Source organism: Numida meleagris, chromosome 1 (genome assembly GCF_002078875.1).
Source record: "Numida meleagris isolate 19003 breed g44 Domestic line chromosome 1, NumMel1.0, whole genome shotgun sequence".
Lineage (NCBI taxonomy): Eukaryota > Metazoa > Chordata > Aves > Galliformes > Numididae > Numida > Numida meleagris.
Window position 1 is genome coordinate 55,839,940 of NC_034409.1, and position 27,229 is coordinate 55,867,168.

Genomic DNA, 27,229 nt, shown 5'->3' on the forward strand with positions numbered 1-27,229 from the left:
GTTTTAATTCTGCTGCCACTGAGGTCACTGATAGAACTCCCATAGAGTTGAATGAGAACAGAGTGAAGTCCATGATTGGAAAACCCCACCCTGAAACAGTTGCACTAGAGGAAAATAGTTTTGGCACCTCTTATTCAAAGTGACAGTTGTGATTAAAAACAGAGGGCAGGACGAGACTTCCTCCAGCACAAACATTGGGCAAGAAGAGACTAAGTGTTACTACATACCCCTGGGAAATTTTGGAAGACAGTTTCATTAACTCTTCTACCTGTTAGGGTCCCTTTTCTTCTACCCTGCCAAGCAGATAATGCCCTCTGCAATCAGTGACCCATCTGAATCCTGCTCTGGGAGAATTGTGACTCCACATCAGGATATGCATATGAGATTAGTGTTACCACTGCCAAATCACCTGGGCAGAGTGCTGCATTATCTTTGCTGTTTCTGATAGATGAAGCAGTTTTTTTGAGAGAGAGTGTCCCTCCAAACATATAGCGACAGACCAAAAAGATGAGCAAGGCCACACACTAGGGTCTTCTACTGCTGTAGCAGCTCATTTCTTCTGTGCTGCTGCAGCCAGACACCCTCTGAGTAAAACAGGAAACACACTTCTATCATCAAACGTTCAAACTTTAGGTGGTTTGGCCAGTCAAAATGAAATTTTATTGCTATGTTTTCATTGTCTCTGCTCTGCTGACAAACGTGAGCACAGTAAAGCACAACATTGTTTGTCATAGAATTGAATTTGTAGACACACTGATTCTAGTGTGGCCTTCTCAGAAGAATTTTAATCTATGAGGACATTTCCTGTATTTACACATTTGTTGTTTGATGTACAGCAACATTTTAAATAGAAATGCAAATTCTAAAGGCATTCAAATCAGTGATGTGTACCTGTCCTTTCTGACCAAGGAATCATGTCCTTCTGTATAATTTTCATGCTAGGTTTATTGGTTTACTGTCGAGTTTGGACTATGTAAGGAAGGAGATTCACTAAAGGCATATGGTGCTGGGCTGCTGTCTTCATTTGGGGAGCTGCAAGTATGTTCTTAAAAATAATATTTCAAACATGTTATACAGTTCATACCTGGGTTTTTATAGTCACCCAAATGTATTTTCTGGATGTCTTCAGATCCTTATTTTGCTTCATACTATGTAGTATGTGATGTTATATTTTGTTGAAGTGCTCTATCTAATAAATGTGTCAGTATATTTATTTACATAGAAATGTCTCATAGATGCTTCTTTCCTAATAAGTTACTATATAAATGGTATTCCACAGCAGCAGGTCTTTCCTTTGTGAAACTGGGTGGTATTCAGGAGCTCTATCTTTCTTTCATACCAAATTAAAGCACTTTTTAACTGAAATAAATTTCTTACCCTTTTGCTCGTAGTACTGTTTATCAAGTAAGCCTGAGATTCAGCCTCTTGTCCTCGAGAACACTTCTGTGCAGAAGTACCCTGTCACTGAATTCCAGCCTATCTACTTCGTTGCTGAAAGTTTTAATGATGCAAAAGAAAAGCTAAGGTAAGTCAGTCATTCCATATATATCCTATCTTCTTATCCACTGCAAATACAACTGATCTCGTTGTTGTAATAGGTATTGGTTTGACATAAAAGTTTGGAGAAGCCTTAGAAAAAGATGTGCAGTGCTCTAAGAGTCTAAACAGTTGTTACACTCAAAATCTTCTCATAGGTAATAAGAATAATGCACCTTATATATGGAGCCAAGAACTTAGGGTTACTCTAATTAAGAGTTTTATCTGTATAACCAATATATATATAGAACAGCCAAAAAACAAGAACCCAACTTATTAACCCAATTACAATGATAATAACACTAGGAGTCAAAGCTAGCAAATTAAAGTCAAACAAATTTATTTAATGATAATATAGTTAAACTTAGTTATTAAAAAAACTCTCCTTGTATCTTCTCCCTTTTCTTTTCAACTTATGCTCACCCTTACACTTTCTTTTGTGTCTCAAAGTCAACAGTTTTAGTCTGGTAGTGGGGGATGGAGCTGTCAAGTAATCAGCACCTCTTGAGGTCTTCAAAGCAAGGCTGTGATGCTAATAAACAGTGTTTCTTCCTGAGGAGGAGAAAGATGTTTATGTTTCCTTTCTTCCTCCTTAGCCTATGGTCTGCTCAGGGTCATTGTTATCTTTTCTAACACGATTTACATCTTTTTTTGTCCCATTTTTCCCCTCTCAAATTGTATCTATGGGGTTTTTGTTTGTCTGTTTGTTTGTTTTCCCTCGGCTCCTAAGTTATTATGAACACCTGATCAGCTGGAGTTGCTGATAGCCTAGGGACCACAGCATTACCCTACCCTACCCTACCCTACCCTAACCTAACCAAACCTAACCCATCCCATTCTATCCCATCTTACCTTCATGCCTTTAACACCTCTTTTATCAGCCCTTTAATAGTCCTTTATGTTACATCATACTTCAGGGTCAGACTTTATTCACCCTGTACAGCGTAACTACTTGATATTCCTGCCTATATAAAAATTATTAACACTAAGTGTTATAAAACAGAATTTTTCAGGATTGAGCAAAACTGTGATAAATTAGGTAATAGCTACATGGTCATTAGACAATTGATATTATAGCTAAAGAAAACTCCCAGCAAGCTTCATAACCCCACTCCTGAGGCCTCTGTTGTTAGCTTAATACAGGGCCTCCAGCTTGTTACCGACAGCGTATTTACAAGCCTACAGGGCTACTTAGTAAATCTTTCAATCATCTGTGACTCAAATACAAATTCAGTTCCAGTACAAAAAGACTTTGAAGCAATGGTCCAGTTTCAGTTCTGATTCTTGAAACAGGATTGGCTCAGACTGCACTTGGGGTTCAGCTTGGATTCCACCTCACAGAAATATTTCTATTTTCCTTTAAAAACAGCATCAACAACAACATTCCTTCTGGACATTAGCCAAGCATCTGGGGATTAATCTTGTTCACACTCAATAAATCTTTCACAGCAGGGACTTGTCCCAGATCTGCCATCTCTTCTTTGTTTTTCTTTCTCTCTCCCGCTTTCCCCTATTTGCAGATAAACACATACCAAAACACAAGACATTCACCTGCCCCAGGCTCCAGGATGCTAGGTCTTCCTAGCTACCTCCCCTACTGTTTCCTCAGTCATTATAAACCTGCAGCCTCTACTCCTGCCATTTTCTGTGGGGCAATACTTGAAAAAGATAACTTTCTTGTGTGGATTATGCTGTTAAAATCCTGGATACAGTTTCTATCTTCACTGTGTACTTCTCTAGCTGGGGAGAAAGCCTTACTCTAAAGAGAAAAAGAAGACGTTGCCTTACTCTGTAGAAAAGATTTTATAGCTTCTTTTACTTGTTTCAAAAATATAATTGGAAAACTGGTTAAATAGAGGTGAAGGTGTTTCAGTGCCTATGTTGGTGTTACACATGGATGTGTGTGTGTGTGTGTAATAGAACACCTCCCTGAAAAAATTTTCTGAGGCTGAGCTGAAATATTTCACCTAGAGGTATTCATCTTCTAACAAGGATCTTACTTTCAGCAGAGATTTAAGAAGACTGTCTTCTAAAGAGGACATTTTCCCTTAGAAAATCTGAACTGACAATACTAAGTTTTTTCATCATAGCCAACATAATTGTTTTCTATAATCACACCTTGTGGCCTGCTCACACTGGACTCTATTTGAAACAATGACCTTAGCTGGTAATAATTAGGGCTAAACTGAGGGAGCAATGTAGAAGAGGCATCCAGCATATTCCACTGTTCTGGGAATATCGTATTAACCATGCTGAGTCACAGCCTATACAGTGAACCTTCAAAATCAACCCTTGTGCGCTTTTCTTCCTCCTTCAGCAATAACTTCAGTAATCTGAAGCAGATATATAAACCAGTATCCTGCTGGGATCTGCAAAGAGCCTGGAACAATAGCTCTGACCATCTCTTCCCACTCAGTTCTCCTTTCTACAATTCTGTGGTAATGCAAATTAGCGTTATCCCAAGATACTTAAATCTTAATGTTTCGGCCATGGAATTAACTATTTTGCAGCAGAGAAGGCTGAGAATAAGGGTGGTAAAACTGCAGCTTCACCCCACCAACTATCTCTCATTTTCCAGTGACCTGGAAACCACTACCAACCACACCAGAAGTTTGCCTGTTCCCTGACATTGCAGGATGGCATAGATACTTGACTTTGCTTTCCCTGAAATTGTAGACGTGGATCAGGATTCCTATATTTTGCATTACTTAAAGGAAAATGAGGTTTTAAAGTTTGGCAAATACTGATAGCTATGTAGTTGTCCTGTATCAGGAGAAGTGTAGAATAATTATATTTACTGGGAAAAAAAGGACAAATGAAGATTCAAGCATGTTACAGAACTCTGTACGTCTCATCTCACTCAGCAGGAATTTCAGTTGATTCCTCCCATAGACATTCCCCTCATCAGCAAATGTACATGCCAACTGAGAATAGTTGCTGGAAAACAGAGCTTTTCATGTTTGCATGTGTTTTTGTATTTTTCCTCAGGAAATTTGCTCAAACAATCCCTCGTCCTTTCTCTGTTCGGTACAATCCCTACACCCAGAGGATCGAAGTTTTGGACAATGCAAAGCAGCTGAAGAACTTAGCTGACACTATCAACAGTAAGGAACAAAGCAGATTTTGTCTGATTGCCTTTTGTGCTCTGAGCTTGACCACGATCAAGCATCAGATATTTCTTTTATGGTGCCAGAGTTCTTTTCTAATTATAGAAAATTATTGGCAGCTTCAAAATAGCATTTCCACTTGACTATAGTTAGTTACATCTGAAATATCCATTTTAACTGGAGGTGTTAGGAAAACTCAGAGGTCCTGTAATGGTTTCTGATCTGTGTCTCCAGCTGTTTTAAATAAAGAAGAAAAGTTTGGCTTATTTACATATTCTTTTGTTGTTGTAGTGTTCTCATGATATGTTTTTTCCCTAACACTGGCTAGCCTGCCAAGAATCAGCATTCCTAATCCTACAAGCCAATCTTGTATGACTGATGAAGGTGAAGGGCTGACTCTGAAAACTATACTCCAGTATGACCCTCATAAATGTGTCCAGTCCAGCACTTATTTGCTCTTTTTTTTTTCTTTCAGGGAATGAATACAAATGTGAATAGAAATATATACAGAAATGTTAGAAATGAGCTAGCTGTAAGATTAATTAGGCTGGTTATTTTCTTTACAGGTGAGATGGGGATCCTTTGCAATGCCCTCCAGAAGATCAAATGAAGATTTTCTGTAACTCTTGCTAATCACTGGCTACATAGAAGAAGAAGTCATGTGCAAAAATGCCAATCTTCACCTAGCTTCAGTATATTATCTTCCTGTGTAGTGCATGAATGCTTATGTCATATATCTTAATTATCAATAGATTAGCAGAGAAAGAAGTCCTTGCCACTTTTGGCCTTCAGACACTAATCCATTTTTTCTCATTAAAGCATAAAAATAATCTTAGTTCTGGAAATCTAGGGAAACCCTCCACATATATTGTATCAAGAGTTATCAGAAAGAAGCGATCTCAACCATGCAGAGCTACAGTCTGTTACAACCATGGGGTTGCATTACCACACTTGGCCCAGTGACAGAATAGTAATGACTAACACAGAGTAATCTGTCTTTTTTTTTTTTTCTCTCACAGTCATTCTCCCCTCAGTTCCTCACATTTGTGCATGTTTCCCATGAAATGCTAAACTCTACATGCTTCAGAGGTTTGCATGCTGCTTAGCCCGGTAGACCATGACTTCCTTTGGTGAAACTATACCTTGTCTTTTACACATGAGCACCTCCATCCTGAAATAATATTTTTCTTTCTTCAGAATTTGACGTTGCCATTGATTAAAAGCATAGATTCTAGTGGAAAAGACAGCAAGTGTGCTGCAGCCTTATTAACGCAAATTTATCAGCATGCAAAAATATACTGTATTTGCACAAGCACTAATTCCAAAATGGTTTATTCAGGCCAAGAATATGGTATGCTGTGTTGCATCACTGGTGTGCAGAGTGGAGTTTTTCAGCAAGGCACTGACATTGCCTGTCTAGAACACGGAGTCCATGCCTCAGTACTGTACGCTTGAAAAAGCCTTTTCAGAGAAGAGTTGCCTAAAGGCACATCTGTGTGGTTTTTTGTAGTTAGATGTGAGATCACAAAGCCATTAATATAGGCAAGCAAGAAAAAATGTAAAGATTTTAGTGGCCCATACATACATTATTAGCTCAGACTCAGCTGTAATGACTGTGTTATAATATTATGCAATGTTGTGAATTCAGTTGATTCAACAAGCTTACAAAAGAGGGTAGTACTTTCGATAGACTTACTCAGCTACTCATTGTGGAAGGCTGAGGTATGAAGGCTACTTTTTGTAGCCTTCACCCTCTGAAGGTGTGTGCTTTGTTCAGAACTGCTGCAAGGTTTCTCCTAACTTTTTGGATTCATAATCCAGATGGATATCAATACTCGTCCTCAGTGTCAATACCTTCCTCCATCAGGAAGAGAAGTGATGCTTATAGTACGGCTGAAAATATTAGAACCTTTCAACTTTTAACTTCTTGTATCTGTGGCTAGAGTCTCAACCAAAGCAATCACAGAATCAGAGTTGTATGTGTTGGAAGGGACATCTGGAGATCAACTAGTACAACCCCCTGCTAAAGCACATTCCCTACAGTAGGTTCCACAGAAAAGCATTCAGGCAGGTTTTGAATATCTCCAGAGAAGGAGACCCCACAACACCTCTAGGCAGCTTATTCCAATAATTTGTCACTCTCATAGTAAAGAATTTATTTGTCATGTTTATATGGAACTTCCTATGTTCCAGTTTGTGCCTGTTGCCCCTTGTTCTGTCACTGGGCACTGCTGAAAAGATCCTGGATGCATTCACTTGATATTTATAAGCATTGGTGAGATCCCTCCTCAGTCTTCCCCAGGCTGAACAGTCCCAGGGCTCTCAACCTTTCCTCAAAAGGGAGATGCTCCAGGCCCCTCATCATCTCTGTGATCCTCCACTGGGCTCTCTTGAGAAGTTCCCTGTCTTTCTTGTACTGGGGAGCCCAGAACTATACACAGCACTCCAGATGTGGCCCCATCAGGGCAGAGTAGAGGAGGATCACCCACCTCGATCCGCTGCCCATGCTTTTTGTAACGCATCTCAGGATGCCATGGACCTCCAGGGCCACAAGGGCACACTGCTGGACCATGGCCAACCTGTTGCCCGCCAGGACAATCAGGTCCTTTTCTGCAGAGCTCCTCTCCAGCAGGTCAACCCCTAACCTGTACTGATGCATGCGATTATTCCTCCCCAGGTGTAGAACTCTCACTTGCTCTTACTGAATCTCATCAGGTTCCTCTCCACCCAGCTCTCCAGCCTGACCAGGTCTTGCTGAATGGTAGCACAACCTTCTGGTGTGTCAGTCACTCCACTCAGCTTTTATTCTTCCATTTCATTTTTTCCATAAGCTCCTAGATAACCCATGTCTCCTGCCATCTTTGCCTGATTTCTTACTCTTAAGGATGCACTGATCTTGAGCTATGAGAGACATAAGTTAGTTCTGTCCAAGTTTGAGTGCTTTCAAACTCACACATGCTGTTTCAAGACAGCTCCTAAATCACTATGCTTTTTAAAGTTTCCTTCCTTCCCCTGCTTGAGCTTTAATCTCCCTTTTTTGTTAAAGCACTTTTTTCTGCCTGAAGTATAGATTGTCAGGCAACAAATGGAAGAGAGGGTGTTTCCAGCTTAATCCACTGGCTGAGTCACAGAGAGAGAAAAATTTTGCTGTTCAGAAGGCTATTTCTGTACTTTATCCAGTAGCTTTCACTCAAGGTAGCTAGCTAAATGCTCTCTTGGACCAGTCTACATTGTATGATACCTCCCCATATCTCCCTAATTGAAAGAGTGAGATCAACATTTGTAAATTGGAATTGAATGGCACAAAGCAATCCAGAATAGTATTTCCAGCTTGAAAATATATTGCATTATGATGCTAACATGATTAAAGGGTTATATTTCAGTTAGAAGATCTGAACGTGGAGGGGACTTTGAAAGTTCTTAAGTCTCATACCTTCTATTGTGTTACTCTTGTATTTATAGTTTGAAAATCAATGGAGATTCAGTGTAAGCATCATCCTCTAGGAAGACAGAAAGTGCAACTGTTTCCATTATATTTACAGTGAGTAAAAACATTAATCTAAGGATACCAGCTGGAACCTTTTCAGTAGAATTGTACTTATGCAAAATTGTATCATTTTGGTGCTTTGTAGTTAGATTTTTTATCTCAGTATCCTTTTTTTTTCTCATGACAATATCTGTTTAGTTCTTTCAGTTCTGCTTGGCATGTATTTTCAGTGTCAGAGTAACAGAGCATTTAATTTCATCTGAGGGGTGAAATCTTTCAAACTAACACTCAAGCAGCTTTCCAAACTCCTCTGCTTTTGATCTCTGTTATGTATGACAGCTGTAGTAAATCTACAGTGATACTGAGAAGCCAGGAGTTGTGGTTATCTTTTATGTGCAGGTAGAATAGTTAAAGGACAGTGATGTCACAATTGTGATTCTGTGTCCTTTAATGCAAGTGCAAATGAACAATAACTTCAGCCAAAGCTGCTCAGCAAGACTCAGAGATGAAAAAATGTGAAATGCTCAATATTTTAGAAGTCGTGAAACTATACTGAAAATAGATTTTCCTTGCAGAAAAATAAAGGCTTTAATGTGGTTTATACAGTACAAGGTAAATTGCATTTGAAAGTGTACTTCTTAATGAGCCACTTTTTATTTCCATGCTAAAGATAAATAAAAATGTGTACCAAAATCCTTTTTGTTTTATTTGGAAATGATAACTCCTCCACACATGTTGATCAGAATTAAATATCCAGGTGAGAAGGAAAGACCATTTGATGTGAGCTCCAATTAAAAAAAAAAAAAAGGCTATCTTGGAGTGCTTGAGTATCACTCATTCTGACAAGATTATGGAGCTTTAAGGGAAATGGAGATTAAAAAAAAGTCTCTTGATGTAAGTAACCATCTAGAAATATGCAGCAACACATTAATTACTTTACCTTTGCATACTCTATATATCTTTGTATGCTATTCTGATTAACCTATCCTTAGATCATCTTCTAAGTAAGTGGCACTCAATTCTATACCACCATGCCCATCTTCAATCTTTGCTTCAAGTGACCAAAGAAGCCCTCTCATGAGGTCCTCTTCCTTTTCAGTGACTTTAACCAAGATCACTGATGGTGGTGGAAGAAGGAGTCATCAACACAAGTTACATGGGCATGTGGTCTCCTCTGAGCTTCTTCAGATTCTGGCTGACAGTATTCTTTCAGTAGAGGTGTTTTATTCCTCAAAGGATGCAGAAATTCTTGGAAGAGTACACAGGAGTGCATTCTTTTAAAGCCTGTATCTTTAGTCCTTCATACTAAGCTGGCAAAGAAGACTTTTAATGTTAAAATTTAACCATTTAAATTAATCTAAATAAAATAAATATTAATGCTATTTCCCCTCATATGGATAACACCGAGTTCATACATGGTGGAGAGATTCACAGTGGGAACAGATGAAAAATGGGCAGGTTATCTGTGGTGATCAACCATGGCCTCCACCCAGGATCTGCACAAGAAAATGTTACCCTATTTCTCAAGCAGGAGAGACCAACTTTCTGTAAGAAGAAGCTGTCTGTTCCTATAGGAAGGGATAACACATTGTCCTTCTGTCCTCACTTAGCCCTTTAAACTGTAGCATCCAGCCTAAAACCTCTCCTTCTACACTCTTAGGGGTCCTACAAAGTGCTGAAAACAAAATTCTGGGAATGGGATGTCTTATCAAAGCTGACTTAAATCACGACACAATGTGTGGGTCCTTTCAGGGCCCACCCCAAACATGGATACTAGGTGGTACTAAAGAGTCTGCTAGCTGGGAAAGGACATGTTACCACCTAGAGAGTTACAGCACTCTGTATTGGATCTGCCATGGGCTGCAAAGATGCACCACAAGCTTTGTTTGTACTGCTTTAATGAGTAGCTCATGACTCCAGTCTGGCTGTATTGAGAAATCTCAATCTGTATGCAAGACCATTCTGTGTTACGTTGTACAAGTATGTAGAGATGGGAATCTATCTGACACAATGTAGAGACAGCCATAAAAGTCTGCTGCTTCTGCTCTCCTAGTACTTATGACCAATGCCTTCAACATGCATCTCAGGCCATCAGGGTTTCATCTACAGTGCAAGGACTCAGGAGTGGATAGGCTGGAGTAATCATATCATCTATCATTTGTGCCATCCCTGTGACTTGGATGGGGGGATGTATGCACCCATTCTACTTGGAGAAGCTCAGTATGGGTTCAGACAGTCAGATTCATCTTGGCTTATTCATCTTCACCCAGCCTTGCCATCATTGCTATGGGAACATGAGAGTGGGGAGAACATGATTCCTCCTCAAAGCCTGCTCCCAGTTTACAGGCAGAGTTAAGGCTGGTCCTTTCTTGGGCTTTACACAGACCCCTTGTGTCCTCTGAGACATGACCTAGGCCAGGGATGGGGTGTCCAGTGCGGGGAACCCTGAGTAGACCACAGACTGGAGAATGCCCAAGCCTGGAGACCGACCGGGTTCAGAACCTCGGACAGCGATTTGCCTGGCTCTGCCCGCGGGCTGGTACTGCCGCGGGGACAGAGCTTCGCAGTCTGCCACTTATCCCTCTACTGAGCCCGGATTGCACCAGGTGAGGATAGACCAATGTTCTTCAGGGACAACGAGATTTATCTTCCAGGAATGGTGATTTGAACATCCCCTCTGGGTTTGTACATCTTGACCTGGCAACAGCCGAGGAAGTTGAGAACTTCTCAGTTCTCTTTTTGGGCCAGGGAGAAATGCAGGATGGTTATGGTCTCTGGGGGTCAAAATCTAGTTGCAGGATGTTTAAATGCCCTGTCCAGAGAGGAGCCAAAGATTAATACATCACTAGGGTGTGAGACCCATCCAGGATCAACCAAGGGACACATCAGAAATGGCTGTATCCGCAACGGAAGGACAGAACAGAGGCCTTCCTTTTGGGCTTCCAAGATGACTTTCACAGGGGTTCTAGAATGCTGTAACTTGGGGTAGGAAGACTCAGGTGCTCAGACCCAGAAACATATTTACAGACTTCAAGGGATGTCATGCTATGCAGAAGCAAAACTGAAATCCCCTTATGTTTGTCCTACCAGCTGTGAGAAGGAAGTTACCCTGGGATTTTAAAGAGTTTATATTACTGGAAGCGAAATCCTGACAGAAAAAAAGTTGCAACACAGAAACTTAGCCTGGAGGCAGAGCTCAGTCTTCGCAGGGCTAGAGCAGAACAGGTCAAAGACTGTAATCAGGAAAAGCTCAAGGGTAGGCAATGAGCTTTAACTGGCTCAGATCTCTCTGGCTATCCCACAATTGTGTCACTGTCAAGGGGACATCACTTGGATTTGGCTAGGAAATGGGAGAAGAGACTACTGATTTCCTTGGAGGATGGCAGTCCAGACTGGGAGATGTAAAGGCTCTCAGGCTAATTGCCTGTCCACAAAGGAGCCCCTCTTCAGGGGTGAATGGCTTGCAGACACCTTCAAACAGAGTGGGTGGGCCCCCCTTTGAAGTTACCCAGAGGAGGGGGGTTATCTTGGGTTCTTGCGCATATTCTACGTACGTGGTTTCCCTTGATGTGTCTGGCATGGTCAACATAAGTGACTCTACATCCAACCCACCGTCCACATAGATCCACTGCATCTCCATTTCTGTCACAATCCCTGGCCATTACTCTGGGAGAAGCACTCACATCCTCAGGCAGCTTCCACTGGACATCTCACAGCTGCAGTCCACTCCCCTGGCTCCCAATGAAAACTTGCTTTGGAGTGACTGCAGGCCAAATGCAAGAGGCCAGTAATCAGAAGATGTGTAGCACAGAGTCCTTGAACAGGCGAGGTAGTCTTGACTCCAGCAAGGAGGATGACAGAGCCACTCTCATACTGACCTTCACCCTCTGCAATGTGAAGAAGACTGAGCTCACTAAGGCAGCTAGAATCTTTGAGGTACAGATCCCGCTTTTCACCTGTAATTCCCTTCCTCCACTGACCCATCTCTACTGTCCCTTTTGCCTTCACCTCTCCCATCTGCATCTCCCTCTCTCTGACCTTTCTTTCTCTCCCTGACTGTGTTATTGACCTATTTCTCCACTTGCCTTACTCTTTCCTTCTTGCTCCTGTTGTGCTACAGCTGCTCAGAGAGCTTGGCTGATCTCTCTAGATGGGGAAGGAAAATTTTCTGAATGGAGCAAGCAGCTAGACAGTTATTTAGAAGAATCATAATTTTATGCAAGAACAGATACGGATCTGTTGCTTCTTTCTAGCAGTTGTGGTGGTCAGCTATGACTGAAAAACAGGGCAACATTTGAAGTACTTAGATGTGGGGATGTTAGGAGCCAATGATTTTTTTTTTCTCCATATTTGACAGGAAAGATAGAGTATACAAGAGCTGTAAACCACAGAGGCATTATGTATTCTAAGAGCATGAAGTATCCCTACCAAGTGCTCACTCTTATCTGAGAAAATGAATAACTCAAAATTAAAGCATTGTGTTTCTTACTCATTTTTAATTATTTGCAATTATTTAATGATTATGGTGCTATTACACATCAATTGATCTGCTTCCACTCTGTTAGGCTCTCGAGAGTTACACTCAATTGTTATTTCTGCACAGATTAAATGCTGCAATCAACAGTATCTCATCTTTCATCTCTATCTCCTTCTACCTAATTCTACTGTGTTTACTCTACCTCTGCCTGTATCTTCCTTCTAAATTGGGCATTACTAGGCTTCATTGCTTAACATGTACTTCTTGCTAAGGTCTCTTTAAATCACCTTTTAAAGACATTGCAGAACTGTCCCTCGACTCAGCTTTTCATTTCTTGGAAAAGATTCATCATATTAACATCTAGCTCTTGCAGATGTTTGAAACTCAGATCCATCACTTTGAAACCAGGAAAATCAAAAAGCTCAAGAACTCTGCTGATGATCTTGACATTTTTGTTGAATGTGAAGTTAATAGTACTGATGTTAGTCACCTTATCAGCTCCTTAAAGAGAGTAGCAGAGGATGTGAAAACTGGAAAAGAAGACAAAGGTAAGACACATATGCATATGCTAGTGCTGTTTTATTTCTATTCGGATTAAATTTTTGCTGGTGATGGTTCTTTTTCTGTGTTGTTGGGCTTTTTTAAATTACTTTTAGCTCAATAATAATAATTTAATTAGTTTGGAAAACAGGTGAGCATGCATTCACTTTTTTTTTCTTTTTCTGTGTGTGACTCTTTTCCCTGGGATCATTCCCACTGGTGTGAAAAGGGAGGCAATTTGACATTGTCAATGGAACAGAGGTGAGAAGAGTGTTCCAACAAGAGGTAAATGAAAAGGAAAGAGCAGCAAAACAAGAAGCTCAGGAGAAACTGGAAACTCTTCAATGTCTAGAAACCTGTGGACTGAGAGCTGCGAGCTTGGCAGAGAATTGACTGCTATGAGGCTCTGCGGGGTGAACACAGACACTTGCTGGGAATGTAATAATATGGCAGAGAGTCTGAATGTTTCACTTGCTTGTAGTGTGTGGTGTTGGTTTTGCTAAAAAGCTGTAGATTTCTGTTTACAGTGCCCTGGCTGATGCCATTTGGCACCAGTAGGACCCTCTGGAGTTAGGTTTCTCTTCCACTGAAAAGAGCTAAATGCAACCAGCTGGAAAAAGCTTCCAGGGTGTAAGAGGGAGAGGATCAGAAGAAAGCCTTCAGGTAGTGGTCTGACTGGTAGAAGCAGGGAATGAGCTTCTTGTAAAATGCTGCAAATGACTACTCTGCTCACAGCCAGTTGAATTATCATAGAGGGATGGAAAGTGAATTTGACAGAGTTAGACAGTTCTGTTTACAGGCAGAAAGGGTATGTATGAATACAGGAAACTATTAGAGACTTTTCACATAGTCCCGGGGATGCCAGAAGTGCCCCTGGTAGATGAGAGAGCTGGATTGACTCATGGTACTCTGAATATGAAATTGCCTTCAGGCTTCCTATACTTGCCAAGGCCAGGCAGCAATCCTCAGGGACCTTTTAGCTAATCCAGTCCTACATGGATACCTTTGGATGTTTCTTGAAATTCACTTTCAGTCTAGTGATGAGAGGCAGTCCATGCCAAACAGTCATCAGGGACTGCACTGGTATCAAAAGGACATCGCTCTCATCAGGGCAAGTGGAGAGCCAAGTTGGCTTTGGAGCTGAAGGAACATTTCTTTAGGAATTTCTTGAGAGTTGAGAGGTTTGTGCTCAGAAGAAATTGTTCATTTCAGATGCGCTGGAACTAGGATCTGTGTTTAACATGGTCTGTTAAAAGATTCAGAAAAAAAAGAAAAAGGGAGTGATGTAAGACATCTGTCAGACTTGCATTTCTTCCTTCTTATTGCAGCATTGGCTATGATTGCATGAAAGAACTGGAATTTCCCCAAATTGGTGTGTTTTTCTAGTCTTATATACTTTAGCTGGGTGTAATTTAATAGGGCTAAAGCTAGATTTGCCGTTCAGTACATAGATGCCTGGTCTTCTCTCGTCAAGTGTCAGATTCAAGTGACTCCTAAAGGTATTTTTCTCAGCTGTAATGACAGTCTGACTTCAGCATCAGTCTGATCTCAGAAAGCAGCACTAACTTTGTCTTTCTTCTGTGGTTTTAAAATTAATTAATTATAAATGCTGGGATTTAAATTAAAATTATTACTGTACAAATATTCTTTTAGTCACCAGAGAAGTTCCTCACTTCAAGGGAAGGAAACTGTTGGGAGTTCAGCTAGTGCTTAATTTTCCTGGAAAAGAAAAAGAGGTAAAATGAACAAAAGTCAAGATTCTTGGCTTATTTTGTTTCTAAAAGGTTCACGTCTTCCTTTTAAACTGCTGTTTTCACTTTTACCAGTATGAAAATTTAAGAACACTTTTTAGACAAGATCAAAATATTTTTTGAAATCCAAAATGTACAACAAAACTTGTTGCACTGTTTCAAACATCTCATTTGCTCTAAGATGAAATATTTTTCCTTTGAAGATTATTTCTCCTAATTAAAACTGATAGTTTATCCTTACAAGTTAGTTTCAGATCATTTTTCATCCAGTCTGACAGATTGGTCAGCAAACTGAAACGTGATTACTGACTTCTGGTGCAGCATAGTTACGAATATTTATATATTCTATGATGAAAAGAAAATCCGTAATCATCCACATAGCTTCTGCTTTTTATGTCTCTTCTAAATTATTTGATCCTATTTCATTTAATTCTTACTACTTTCTCTACAGTGCCCTGGTTCCCCAGAAAAATTCAAGATCTAGACAAATGTCACCATCTGATCACCATGTATGAACCCAGTTTTGACCATGATCACCCTGTAAGTCTGAGGTCACGGTTGGTTTGATTTTCAAAAGGGAACCTTCCATAGGGAATTTTTTTTTTTTTTTTTAAGGAGAATTTCAGGAATAATGGAATACTCTGGAAAAAACAGCAGAGAAGAGCCAGATAAAAGCTAATATTCAGTGAAGTTAGGGATTGCAGAATCAATAAGTTAATGAGAAAAGCTTACGGGCCTTGATTCACCAAGGTAAATGTGATTAACATCAGACACATGATAAGGTCATTTCAATTAAATATAGACTTTAGCTTGTGTTTTCATTTCATGGCTTAGTTAAAACAATAATAATCTAGTTTATTATTTCACCCTCATTTTCTTTGAAGTATACCCACTTTTTTTAGCTGGTCCATCTAACCTTCAAGTTTCTCAGCCTTCTGCATTTTGTATTTCCTATGTTTTTAATTTTCACTTTATGTCTGCATTTTTAAATTTGCATATGCCAGGAATCTCATTCAAGTGCAGATGTACAGTGGACAATAATGAGGACAAGACGCTAGACAAGAGCTAGTCCCTAATAAATACCAGATTGTCAGATCCCACAGAGAGAAGTACGATATTAAAACTTGAATACATTGTCTAGACAGCAAATAAATCAGATACATGGCAGCACGGATTCATGGACATATACTGGAACTAAGGTTTAAATGTGACTGAAGAATCTCAAAATGTCTAGTGATTTCCATTGAAATAAGTACCTAAAATTTAAAATGGAAGCAAGTTTTAAAGACTATAATTCTTATTTGCATTTAACTTTTCCCAAGGTTTCTGGAGCCAGAATTTTGGCAGTGTTTATTGATGATTTTCTGTCTGCAAAATATTGTTAGAATGATTGTGATGAGCTTTCCTTTGGATTCAGGCAGTAGATAATAGTTATGAGTGGGCCACAAACAAAGCTTTACTCATAACAGTTTTGTGTATGTATTCAGCCCTGTAATATCTCTGCATGGTGCTGGCCTCTGCTTCGCTTGGCTCAGTACTTGAGGTACATGGGGCAAGAATGGGAGCTGTGATGGCTGGAGGAGAAGCAGATTCCAGCATTTCCCCCCCCCCCCCCTTTTTTTTTATCCTGGTTTTGTGATGGTTTATTTTTCTTCCCCCAAGATAAGGACTCAATAGGATTTCTTGCTCTTTTAAAACTTGCTGTTTTTTACATCTGTGATTTTCGTTTTGTTCTGGGAATTTTCTCACCATACAAAAATCTGTGGAGGAATGGTGCAGGCTCTCAGCATGCCCCTTGGTAGCCCTGTCGAGCAGGTAGGTGGGATAACTGAAAACTGGGGCAGATCCCGTGCTGATTTCTCATAGAAGAAACAAGAGAAGGAATTCTGCAGACATCTCCCTGCTGCTCACAGTGTTACTGTGCCAAGTGAGCAGGAGCTGGAGGTTATCAGAACTTTAAAACACCTCTTTTGAAAAGAACAAAGGAAAATGTAGGAGTCAGGTTTGATGATCCTTATAGGTCCCTTCCAACTTGGAATATTCTATGATTCTAATATCTAGAAATTATAGAGTAGGAAGAGAAAAAATGCACTGTAGAGTCCTACTCCAGTGATGATAATTCTAAGATAAAGTACTGGGAAAAAAATATGAATGGTTTCCAGATTTAGCGTAGTGAGATATGAATTGTGTACAGATGGATAAGGGGATCTGAAGGGCCACTTCCTGACTGCACATCTCTGTGTGGGAAAAAAATATATAAATAATTCAGGTCTATCTTCTATTTTTGATAGTGATTTATTAAACTAGTAATCTCTAGGAGATCTTCAGATCATCCTTACCCAGGACATTGGCATGAAGTTGGATTCAAGATGATCCACATGCATCCCATCCAACTCAGGATATTCTATGACTCTGTCGTTCATTCTTCCTTGTGTCTTTCTGATAGAAACATTCCAAGTATTTGCCTTTGTTTTTCCTGAGTTGACTCTGAGGTTTTTTTTCTCATGAGACTAATGAATACATATTGGGAATTATTTTAATAAGACTAAGTTCCCCTCCTATTTTGCTAAATAGAAGGTGTGAGTACTGAATAGAGTGAGAGAAAGCATTAGCAGTGTAGGGTTACAGAAGTATTGCGTAGGGATAAATTGGCACTGCAGAATGAAGTGCAATGTGGAAATGCCTTAACTTGAAGCAAGTTAGTTTAGGCACTGGAAACCATTTTTCTGTTGCAGGAAGGAGCACAAATCAGCCTCACTTACTGTGCTGCTGAGCATGCCTCAAAGCGGGCAGGCTGGAGGAAAGTATCAAAATGTGCTAATATGTACAGCTGGCTCAGCAGAAATTTTGCATATACATTTACTACTGAATAGGTAGCTTAGGCTATCCATCTCAGCAGTTCCACTTTGTCCTTTACTGTCTCCTTGAGAGCTGAAAAAGGAAACAAATTACACTATGACATCAGTTGCTGGGGCACTCTGACACTGATTATGAACTGTTGTGCTTCCTTGGGAAACTTCCTGCTGCAGGGACAAAGATGAAAGGTCCTAACACCAACAAGAGCCTGGTCCAATGGCTTTACCATGTATTTTACATGGATGCATTATAGCTACTGACAAGAAAAGGTGGCATCTGAATGACCATATTATCCGTAACACACGACAAAAAATAAACATGCTCTTGGGACCCAGTTCTTTCCTTAGATTCATGCACACAGTACTCATTAACTGTAATATTACTGCTATTATTGCTACACTGAAAATTATGTGAATAAACCTAAGGGAGAAAATTGGCTTGTAGAAGGAAAAATGATTCCAGAAAGTTCTGAATATTTGAGCATAATAAATATTTGTACAGTGATGCTGATCAACGCCGCTTTATGAGTTATATTAATAACATTGTGCCAGATTTCAGATATTATTCTTGTTATGTCTGTTGTAAAATTCAAAGGAACTTGATTCCACATGTTTATTCATATTTAATACCTGGAGAACCCTGCTTGAAGCTAGACTTCTAGTAAACACTGAGGAGGAAAAAAAGATATTTTCTGTATTTAATAAGTAAACTGCCCTTTTGAACAGACACCTCTGAATGTATCTTTATTATAACATGGCAACAAATGAGCATGAGGAGATTCAGCTGAATGCATATATTTTTTACATATTAAGTTGTGGTTCCAATGATTTCTAGCCAGTGTGGACTCCTTCTTTTCCCACCGTTCAGGTGTATTGTATTTTATCTGGCAAGATGACATCAGGCTTGGTACCATTATGTTCATCATGCTCCAATGCTGCAGCTTTTGTGCTTAGCAAAGGAGTGCTAAGACTCAGAGACTGAATTCCCTTCCAGCAGAAGAGACAATCCACCTCTAATTCAATTATATTTTTAGCATGATTTCCATTTAAATTTGACTTTAAGTTTAATGGTCTGTGACGTAGTGCTTATGAACAACTCCAAAACTTTTCCACCAAGCCAAATACTTTCTTTTCTGGAATAAAGCCCAAAATTTTCAGCAGAATGTCACAGATGTAACAGTGCAGACTTTGGCTCGCCTTTTTCAAAAGGATCAAGATTCATTGCCTCAGAGAGAACAACTTAAATGAAGCCTAGTTATTTTTCATGCTTATGCCAGAGAATTTATTCATACTCTGAAATATCTCTTAATGTAAAGCTGTTTTGTTTTTTTTTTCAAACTATGTTCTAACTCAGGGATACACTGACCTGGAGTACAGGAAACGGAGGGCATTCTTTGCTGACCTTGCCTATAATTACAGAGTGTAAGTATAAGGCTGCTGAAGAGACGTTTATCTTTCACTGTGTACTTTCAGATATCGTCATGTGGAAGAAATACCAGAGACTTAATATTCTGTCAATATATCTATGAGGCTATCTAATGGAAAACAGAATCTAGAAACAGAACCTTCACCTTCATACAAAATAAACTTTTCTCACAATACAGTAAATGTATCTTAAGATGAAGTCATGAGGTTGAATTTACATCTCATTGTCTTATCAGAGGTAATTCTTTCATACGGGTCTTTTCAAATTTGTGGCTTCTTTTAGGACAAGTTCCCAATCTGAGGCTGATCTTTTTCAATAAACTATGTCATAAATGTTGTTACCTGGCAAGTTTTGAGAATGCATTTTTGAAAAAGAAAAGAAAATTCGCTATTTTTATTATTTGTTTGTCAAAATGTCTATGCCCATGAAGATTAACATTTCCAACTAAATTCTCCCTAATTGGAGCAATGCTATCAAGACTACAGTCTTTTCTAGAAAGACGGAAAAGCCTAAAAAACTCTCATGTCTTATATGTTTGATTGAAAATGTTCCTGCCTTTCTGCATAAAACTTCATCAGAATCACACTGCTATCTGGTGGAGATAACTAGATGATTAGGACAGGTTGTGGATTATGATTATCAGTCTCATGGAGTCTAAGAAATGGTAAAATCTCCCAAGTCAGAATATCCAAAGAGAATTCTATTTGACTATAGTTTTCTCATTGCCTCTACATGTTATAGATAGTCCATCATAAAACAGTACAAAAGTATAGACTCAGCTGACTCAGAGCTGTTGGAGAAGTGACAGTGAGGAAGAGGAGAGAAGACCATCCATCAGAGAAATTAGTGGCAACCATTCAGTGTGTGCTTGGGCAACTCTGTGCTGATGAGTTTGATGATGATATTGTGCTGATCATGTCCTCCAGAGATGGAACATCCAGACACACGGTGTTTGATGGTTGCTAGATTGCATTCAGCAGAGGTAAAGTTAAGCCTGAATGCGTCTCTTTTCTTCTGCCAAGCAAAACATGGCTCCCTTTCTTAACACATCCCTCTGTTTTCTCCCCAGATTTAACACGAGAAAATACACACGTTAGAATCTACCTAGAAAAATAAGTGATTAATTATATACTATTTGCTATTTCTATATTCATTACAGCAAACATTCATTGTGCAGGCAAAGAATGAAATTCTTGAAATTGAATTTGAATCTTGCTTTAGAAATATGCATTACATCCTCTCCTCTTTACAGTGGGGACCCTTTGCCACACATCGAATACACAGCACAAGAGACTGCAACTTGGTGAGTTTGTCACTTATGCTCTGACTCCTGGACCATTCCACTATAGTGCCAGACAGTACCAGGAAGGACTAGCAATGTGAGGCAGTTATTTTAAAAACATGTTTAGCCACCTGAAATATTTCTCCATAGTAAAGTATGTTCTTTTGGTCATTTGTTTTACAGAAAGCCATTCTCTGAGCTGAAACTATTCACTTTCTAGAGCAAAATGCATTGTCCTGACCATCTCCCTGCCAGACCATTACTTCAAGATATCAGAAGCCACAAAACACCTGGAGCCTATAGTAGAATATCTTAAACTTGGGAAAGGTGCCACATGTGCACATAATAGTCTTTGTTCAGTTTGCAATTTAAATGGAAAGACAGCCCAAAGGTGGGGAAAAGGAAGAATGCTGGGGAACTGAAAAAGTGAGAGTTTAAGTCATTTGTCCAAATCGTATAGGAATTTTAAGTCAATGTCAGGTACCAAATACACATACTACATGTCTCATTCCAGGACCTCAACCAAAGGGCCATCCCATCTTTTTCAGTGATTATTTTATTTTAGATAAAATTTACCATGCCACAGAAAGCTAGAAGGGTGTTGTCCATAATCACATTGAGAACTCGAATCCAACTCAGCCAGGCAGTCATATTTTTATTAAGTTGTTATAGGTTTTTCTAAAATTCTTCAATTGTCAAAGATTGATGGTCAGTGTCATGCTCATGATTGCTACCACTACCCGGCAATCTTGGCATGGTATGTTGCGTGTGAAACTCATATTAATGAAAATTTAATTTTTTGTTCTTTCCTTTTTTTCCCCTTTTGTTGTCAAACTCTTGTCATTCCATTTCTTCTCCACCTGGAATTAGTCCCACTGTGGTAACAGAATAGACCTTTACAGCAGTATCTGCCTATTTCCCCAGAAAGCAAGCCCTAGTAATCCAGGTTGTCTTGTCTTGTGAAACTCTTTCCAAAATTAAACCTCCCAATGGTTATCATAGCTCCCCGGGGCTGTGATCTGAGGTCAGGTAACAATGGAACAATAAAATGTAATTAAGAACCGAGCGCAATCAAATGGGAAATTTGTAGCATAGACTAAATTCCCCTGGTGTTCACTCTGTAGAGTTGCTGGATGCCTTCAGTTTGTAGCAACATGGCTATAAAAATGAAAACTAATCAAGTGCAGAAACATGACTTTCAAAAAACAGAGGGTACAGATGAGCTGAGTTTCTATTTTTAAGCAGCAGGCTGTGGAAGGCCCTGAAACTGAGCAGTCATACATGATTTCTTGTTTGCAAAAGATATGACAAGAAAAAGGGAGGATCTAGGACAAAATTACAGGGATGCACCTGTCACATCTCCATAAAAAAAGCTGAATAATACTACTTTTTATCTAAATCGATAAGGAAATTTATGTAAAACATAGATATTGTCTTTCTCTTCCCATCTCTGGACTGGATGACCTTTAAGTAGCAGCCTAATGGTCCTTTGTGGAGACAACTGATGCAGAAAACAATGTGATTATTTTAGAAATAGAAAGAACTGGATGTAGTCATTTTTAAAATTCTACTTCAGTTTTCTAAAAGATGATCCATGATCTAGGGTCCTTTACAATCAGACTAGCACCTCTGTGTGGTGAGGCTTCACATCTATTTGAAACACTACATTAGGGCAAGCTAAACTGCCCTCTGGAAATATCTGCTACTCTCTATTGACTTTTGAGGGAACTTAGATGATTGCCTCAGAGGTACTTAGAGAGAATGGGTGCTTGACTTAGGACAGTTCATAACTGCTGTCTGAGATTCTCTGTGTTTCTGTGGTAGTTTGGACAAACAGTAGAGTGATACTTTGATAAAAGGGACCATATGTGCAGGAGCGTAAACAGTCCTGCCCTCTCTAAACTCCAGTCCAGGGTGGAACAGTGTACTAGTTCAGATCCTATGCAATCCCACTGAAGTCAGTAGTAGTCTAGGGGGAATAAGCCTAGGCAACATTTGAACTCTAGTTACCCTCATTTTTTCCTAATTCTTCCATGGAAAGGGCCCAGTCTCCTGCAGCTTTTGCAATACTGACAGCAACCACTGTTTCCCTCTGTTCTTTTATTTTTATTCCTCCTAAGTTTTGGGATTTTTGTTGGTTTTTTTTCCTTCCCCCTTCATTTTGATTCATTACTCCCACACTGTGTAAGGCATCCATGCAAATGGACAGAAACATTACAGAGACTGGCTATCACCTCCATAGCAACAGTAGCATCACCAAAAAAAAAAAAAAATCATTTTCCATAGTCAGTATTTCCAAGAATGATCTCAATTTTCATAAAACAATGTTCATAAAATTGTTAACACCCTAGGGCTATGTCTGAGGAAAAATAACCATTTCTATAAGTTTTTTGCCATCCCGTTACTTCTTGTTAGTTTTGTATTAGATTTTTAGACTGTCACCTATGCTTGGGGATTATGCTTCTTTAGGTCTGTAAGTGGAGCAGAGAAGTACTGCTTTACTGAGGTGGGACACATTACACAGCTCTTGCTTTTCAGGAGAGAAGTCTACAGGAAGCTGAGCAGCCTCTACCCTACTCATGCCTGTACACAGTACCTGGATGCTTTCCAGCAGCTGGAGAAATACTGTGGCTACCAAGAGGACAACATACCTCAACTTCAGGATGTGTCCAGATTTCTGAAAGGCCAGTCATTCTGAACCATGACTTGTTCTATGGTTTCCTGGATATTTGGTGGTGGCTGGAAAGCTGCACAAAGGAGAAGGATCTGGGGGTGTTAGTTGACTGCTGTCTGAAGATGAGCCAGCAGTGTGCCCAGGTGCCAAGAAGGCCAATGGCATCCTGGCTTGTATGAGAAATAGTGCAGGCAGCAGGAGCAGGGAGATGATCATCCCTCTGTAATCAGCACTGGTGAGGCCGCACCTTGAGTACTGTGTTCAGTTTTAGGTCCCTTACAGCAAGAAAGACATTGAGGCACTGGAGTGTGTCCAGAGAAGGGCAAAGGAACTGTGTAGAGTCTGGGGCACAAGTCTTATGAGAAGCAGCTGAGGTTGTTCAGTCTGGAGAAGAGGAGGTTCAAGGGAGACTTTATCACTCTCTACAGTGACCTGAAAGGAGGTTGTGGTGAAGTGGGAATCAGCCTCTTCTCCCAGGTAACAACGATGTGAGATGAGGGAAGGGCCTTAAGTTGCACCAAAAGAGGTTCAAGTTGGATATTAGGAACAGTTCTCAGAAAGAGTGGTGCTGCACGGCACAGGCTGCCCAGGTCGGTGGTGGGGTCATCATCTCTGGAGGTTTCCAAGAAAAGTGTAAATGTGGCATTTTAGGGACATGGTTAGTGGGCATAGTGCTGATGGATTGATGGTTAAACGTGATGATCTTTGAAGTCTTTTCCAACATTAATGATTCTATGATTCTATGACTAGTGTAGGGCAGGAGAGAAAGAGAGCCTGCAGTATTATTATTAAGCCACAGGCTGAATACATTCTCTTGTCCAATCAGCTGTGTCAATCAAGTGATTTTATCATTGCTATCAAAATTAACCAAAGAAAGGCTGTCTTTGAAACCTCCTTGCTCATCCTGAGTGACAAGCAGATGTTCTAGAAAGTAGAGGACAGCTGTTCACTATGTCAAAACAAATAAATAAAAACTTTGGCTTCACTTTACATAAATTCAGTTTAAATCTGGTATTCAAGGAATAAAGTGACCTGTTCCATGTATCTGTAGGTGATGCTAGTAAAATTAATTAAGCTTTCTGTGCCTGAATAGGTTTCCAAGACACTGCCAATTTTAGTAAATTTAAACTATCTGATGAAAACATTTTATTGCAACATTAGTGTAAGAGAGTGGAGGGTTGGCTTATGAAATGCATCTCTAATGAACATGCCAGCAACATCACATCCAGTTGTAGGAATTTTCACGTGTATTATGTATTTTCTTCTGTATTTTCTCATTTATTTTTCCTCTATTCAGATATCTGTTCCTTTCCTGGGCTTATAAATATTTTTCTCATGAAGTAGTTTATCTCATCTTGTTTCATTTGCACAGTAGTTGACAACAGGTAGCTCCAGAAATCACGTGATACTGATCTGATTACCACAGATATTCAATACTCTGTAATTGAATCAGCTGACTACAAAGTGAGAGAGTTTAGGACAATGTAAGACTATCCTGTCATAGTACTATTTCTTTTGCTCATGTTGTTGACAGGATTTGATTGCATGGAGTCTGGACCTGTTCAGTTCTTTTTCAGGCTCTGGTTCTAAACTATCTCCATGCTTTTCAAACTTTCCTAGCAAAATAAATAAATAAATAAATAAAATACAGTAAACATGATCATTTTAAAAATTCTTCCAGTAAAATTTGAGATAATATTCACAGGAAGTTTAAGCTTTACTACTACAAACAGAGCATGGCTAGCATAAGCTAACTGTCCAAATTATTTATCTGATGGGGAATGAGAATCAGGCATGTCAGAGGCATTTTATTCCATCCTGGCATGGGTGTTCAAGGAAAATGGAAAGAATGGCTCTCTGGAGTGCTGGTCCTACCCTCCTTAAACTGTAGATAAAATCTACTGTTTAGCCTAGAGACTTTATGAAACATTAAGCACAGACGGAACAGAGTTGGTACAATGTATGCTATGTTTACAGATACAGACATTTAAGAGTGAGTAAGATATTTTGGACTCTTGGAGGCTTTGAATTGATACTCTCCTTTTCTTTAATGATTCCCTCTAATAAGATTGTTTCACTACACAGAATGTTTTTAGGATAGCATTAAGATTGACATTATTGCAAGATTTCTTTGCAGCAAATTCAGTCTAAGTCAAAAGCATCTGTAATACCTGTAAAAGTGATGTTAAAGACAGCCTTGCACCAAACAGCCACTGGCTGAAGGGTAAGATTTATAAAGAGTTATTCTTATTTATTACTAATTTGGATGGCTTTTGCCAGAATTTTTGTTCCTGCAACTCATGAATCAACAGCTTAGGCTATGGATGCTATGGATGTACAGTGCTGCACCAACCAAACTTCAGCTAACCTCTAGGCTATGAGGTCTCCCAAAGTTCCTTGGCATACAGTGGAGGAATTTCACTCGCTACACCCTGTGTGAAGATGCATCATGATGTTTGTCCTGTTGCTGGTTAGCTCTGGTTGAGCTCTGAACAGTCCCACTCTTCCAGTCAGGACACAAATCCCAGCACATATCTTTACTGAGCAGTGCCTGTAATGACTGGATCATTCCTTAGCATATGTGATGATAAGCCTTTGTGTAATAAACTGTGGAGATGCAGAGAGAGAAAGGAATATCCTGGATGGAAAATTATCATGTTATAGCCAGCCTAGATAGCCAGATGAAATTCCATCTTGTCTTTTACACAGCAGCATCTGTGAAGTCTGCCAAGCAATTTCTTTTCACTTTAATACAAGTAGAACTACAAGATCTGTCTAGTGTTTCCCAGTCTGGTAATGAGGTTGCTTTATATAGAAAGATACCCTACATCATAAGTATTTCCTAATCACTTGAAGTGAATTTAAAGGATTAACCATGTGATAAATTAACACATCACGAGTTTTTTCTAAAGAGTTAACTAGATGAACCTAGGTACTTTCTTTCTAGGAAAGATATTTGGATTTAGACATTCACTGTCCTCTGCAGCTGGAAGAAATTACAGCCAGTGAACTGGCTCAGGCAAGCTCACACTACAACGTGCAGTACTGTATGCACAGATTTTTCTATGTCAAGATTTAAGCCTTACAGATCACTTTAGGTCAACTGCTCAAGATCCTCTCTTCATCTCTTTTTGAATTCAGAAACCTTTGGGCAGCAGGTCCAATCAGTCAAGCTTCCTATTCTCTACTGATTGCTGGTTTTATTGTGCACCGATGAAATGAAAGCTCAGATTTTGCAGATAATGACTTCAGCAGATAACATTTTCCTATGGCTTTGGCAGGCAACTTGCCAACCTTGTTCCATCAACAGACTGTCTGATTCACCGGCCTCTATTTAAAAAAGCATCCCAGGGAACACAAGCTTTAATTTTCATTTCCTTTCAGCTCCTCCAGCATGGATTCTATAACAATATAAATTTCCCTAGACCTTCTCATAGTCTTCCAAAACTGAGTTACTTTAAAGCTTAGTACTGGTCTGATATATTTTTCAGATGGTTCAAATTCAGAATTTAGCCCCACAATTACCAGATCTGAGCTTTTCATGTTCTTCCTGATTGGCTCAATATGGTATCAGCAATAAGGGAGTCCCCTTGCTGTTCCAGCTCCTGGCAAGTCCATACGGAGACATAGCTGATGATCTGTCTATTCCCCATAGCACCCTGCTTTCCTAATGGAGGAGGGAAGAGAACAGGAAGATTTTTGCAACCACTTTCATTTCCCTGGTTAATTCTGATGGCTTTGATCAGTGTACAGATAGACATAATCTCCATAGATTTTTTTGCTGTAGTTCAGCTTTCTTGCTTTTTTGTACCCATAACATTGAATTTGGGCAAGCAATAGAAGATGAGCATGGTAAACTCTAACTATTCCTTCATACTGCCAGGTAGAAGCACTCTTTCTGTCCACTCTTTTTTGTCCTGAATAGTTTCAGATCTTTTGCCACTTCCATTTCATCCAGTAACGCTTGTTTTCCTTCTCTGTTTCTTTCTCTCTCTCTTTCTTTCTTCCTTTCTTTCTCTCTCTCTTTCTTTTCCTTCCTTCCTTCCTTCCTTCCTTCCTTCCTTCCTTCCTTCCTTCCTTCCTTCCTTCCTTCC

General features: G+C 39.6%; 2 protein-coding genes across 2 annotated transcripts in view; both read left to right on the plus strand.

Moving 5' to 3' along the window:
- Nucleotides 1–5,498, plus strand: part of PAH (phenylalanine hydroxylase) — a 35,509-nt gene extending 30,011 nt beyond the window's left edge. The window contains exons 10-13 of the mRNA XM_021384478.1: nucleotides 943–1,038; nucleotides 1,392–1,525; nucleotides 4,525–4,640; nucleotides 5,210–5,498. Of these exons, the coding sequence (XP_021240153.1) occupies nucleotides 943–1,038; nucleotides 1,392–1,525; nucleotides 4,525–4,640; nucleotides 5,210–5,253 (390 nt within the window). The 3' untranslated portion in view covers nucleotides 5,254–5,498. The remainder of the gene's footprint in view (nucleotides 1–942; nucleotides 1,039–1,391; nucleotides 1,526–4,524; nucleotides 4,641–5,209) is intronic.
- LOC110398023 (tyrosine 3-monooxygenase-like) overlaps nucleotides 11,905–27,229 on the plus strand; it is a 29,845-nt gene continuing 14,520 nt past the window's right edge. Inside the window, exons 1-6 of the mRNA XM_021395317.1 lie at nucleotides 11,905–12,066; nucleotides 12,981–13,155; nucleotides 15,350–15,438; nucleotides 19,108–19,175; nucleotides 20,432–20,482; nucleotides 23,000–23,145. Of these exons, the coding sequence (XP_021250992.1) occupies nucleotides 11,905–12,066; nucleotides 12,981–13,155; nucleotides 15,350–15,438; nucleotides 19,108–19,175; nucleotides 20,432–20,482; nucleotides 23,000–23,145 (691 nt within the window). The remainder of the gene's footprint in view (nucleotides 12,067–12,980; nucleotides 13,156–15,349; nucleotides 15,439–19,107; nucleotides 19,176–20,431; nucleotides 20,483–22,999; nucleotides 23,146–27,229) is intronic.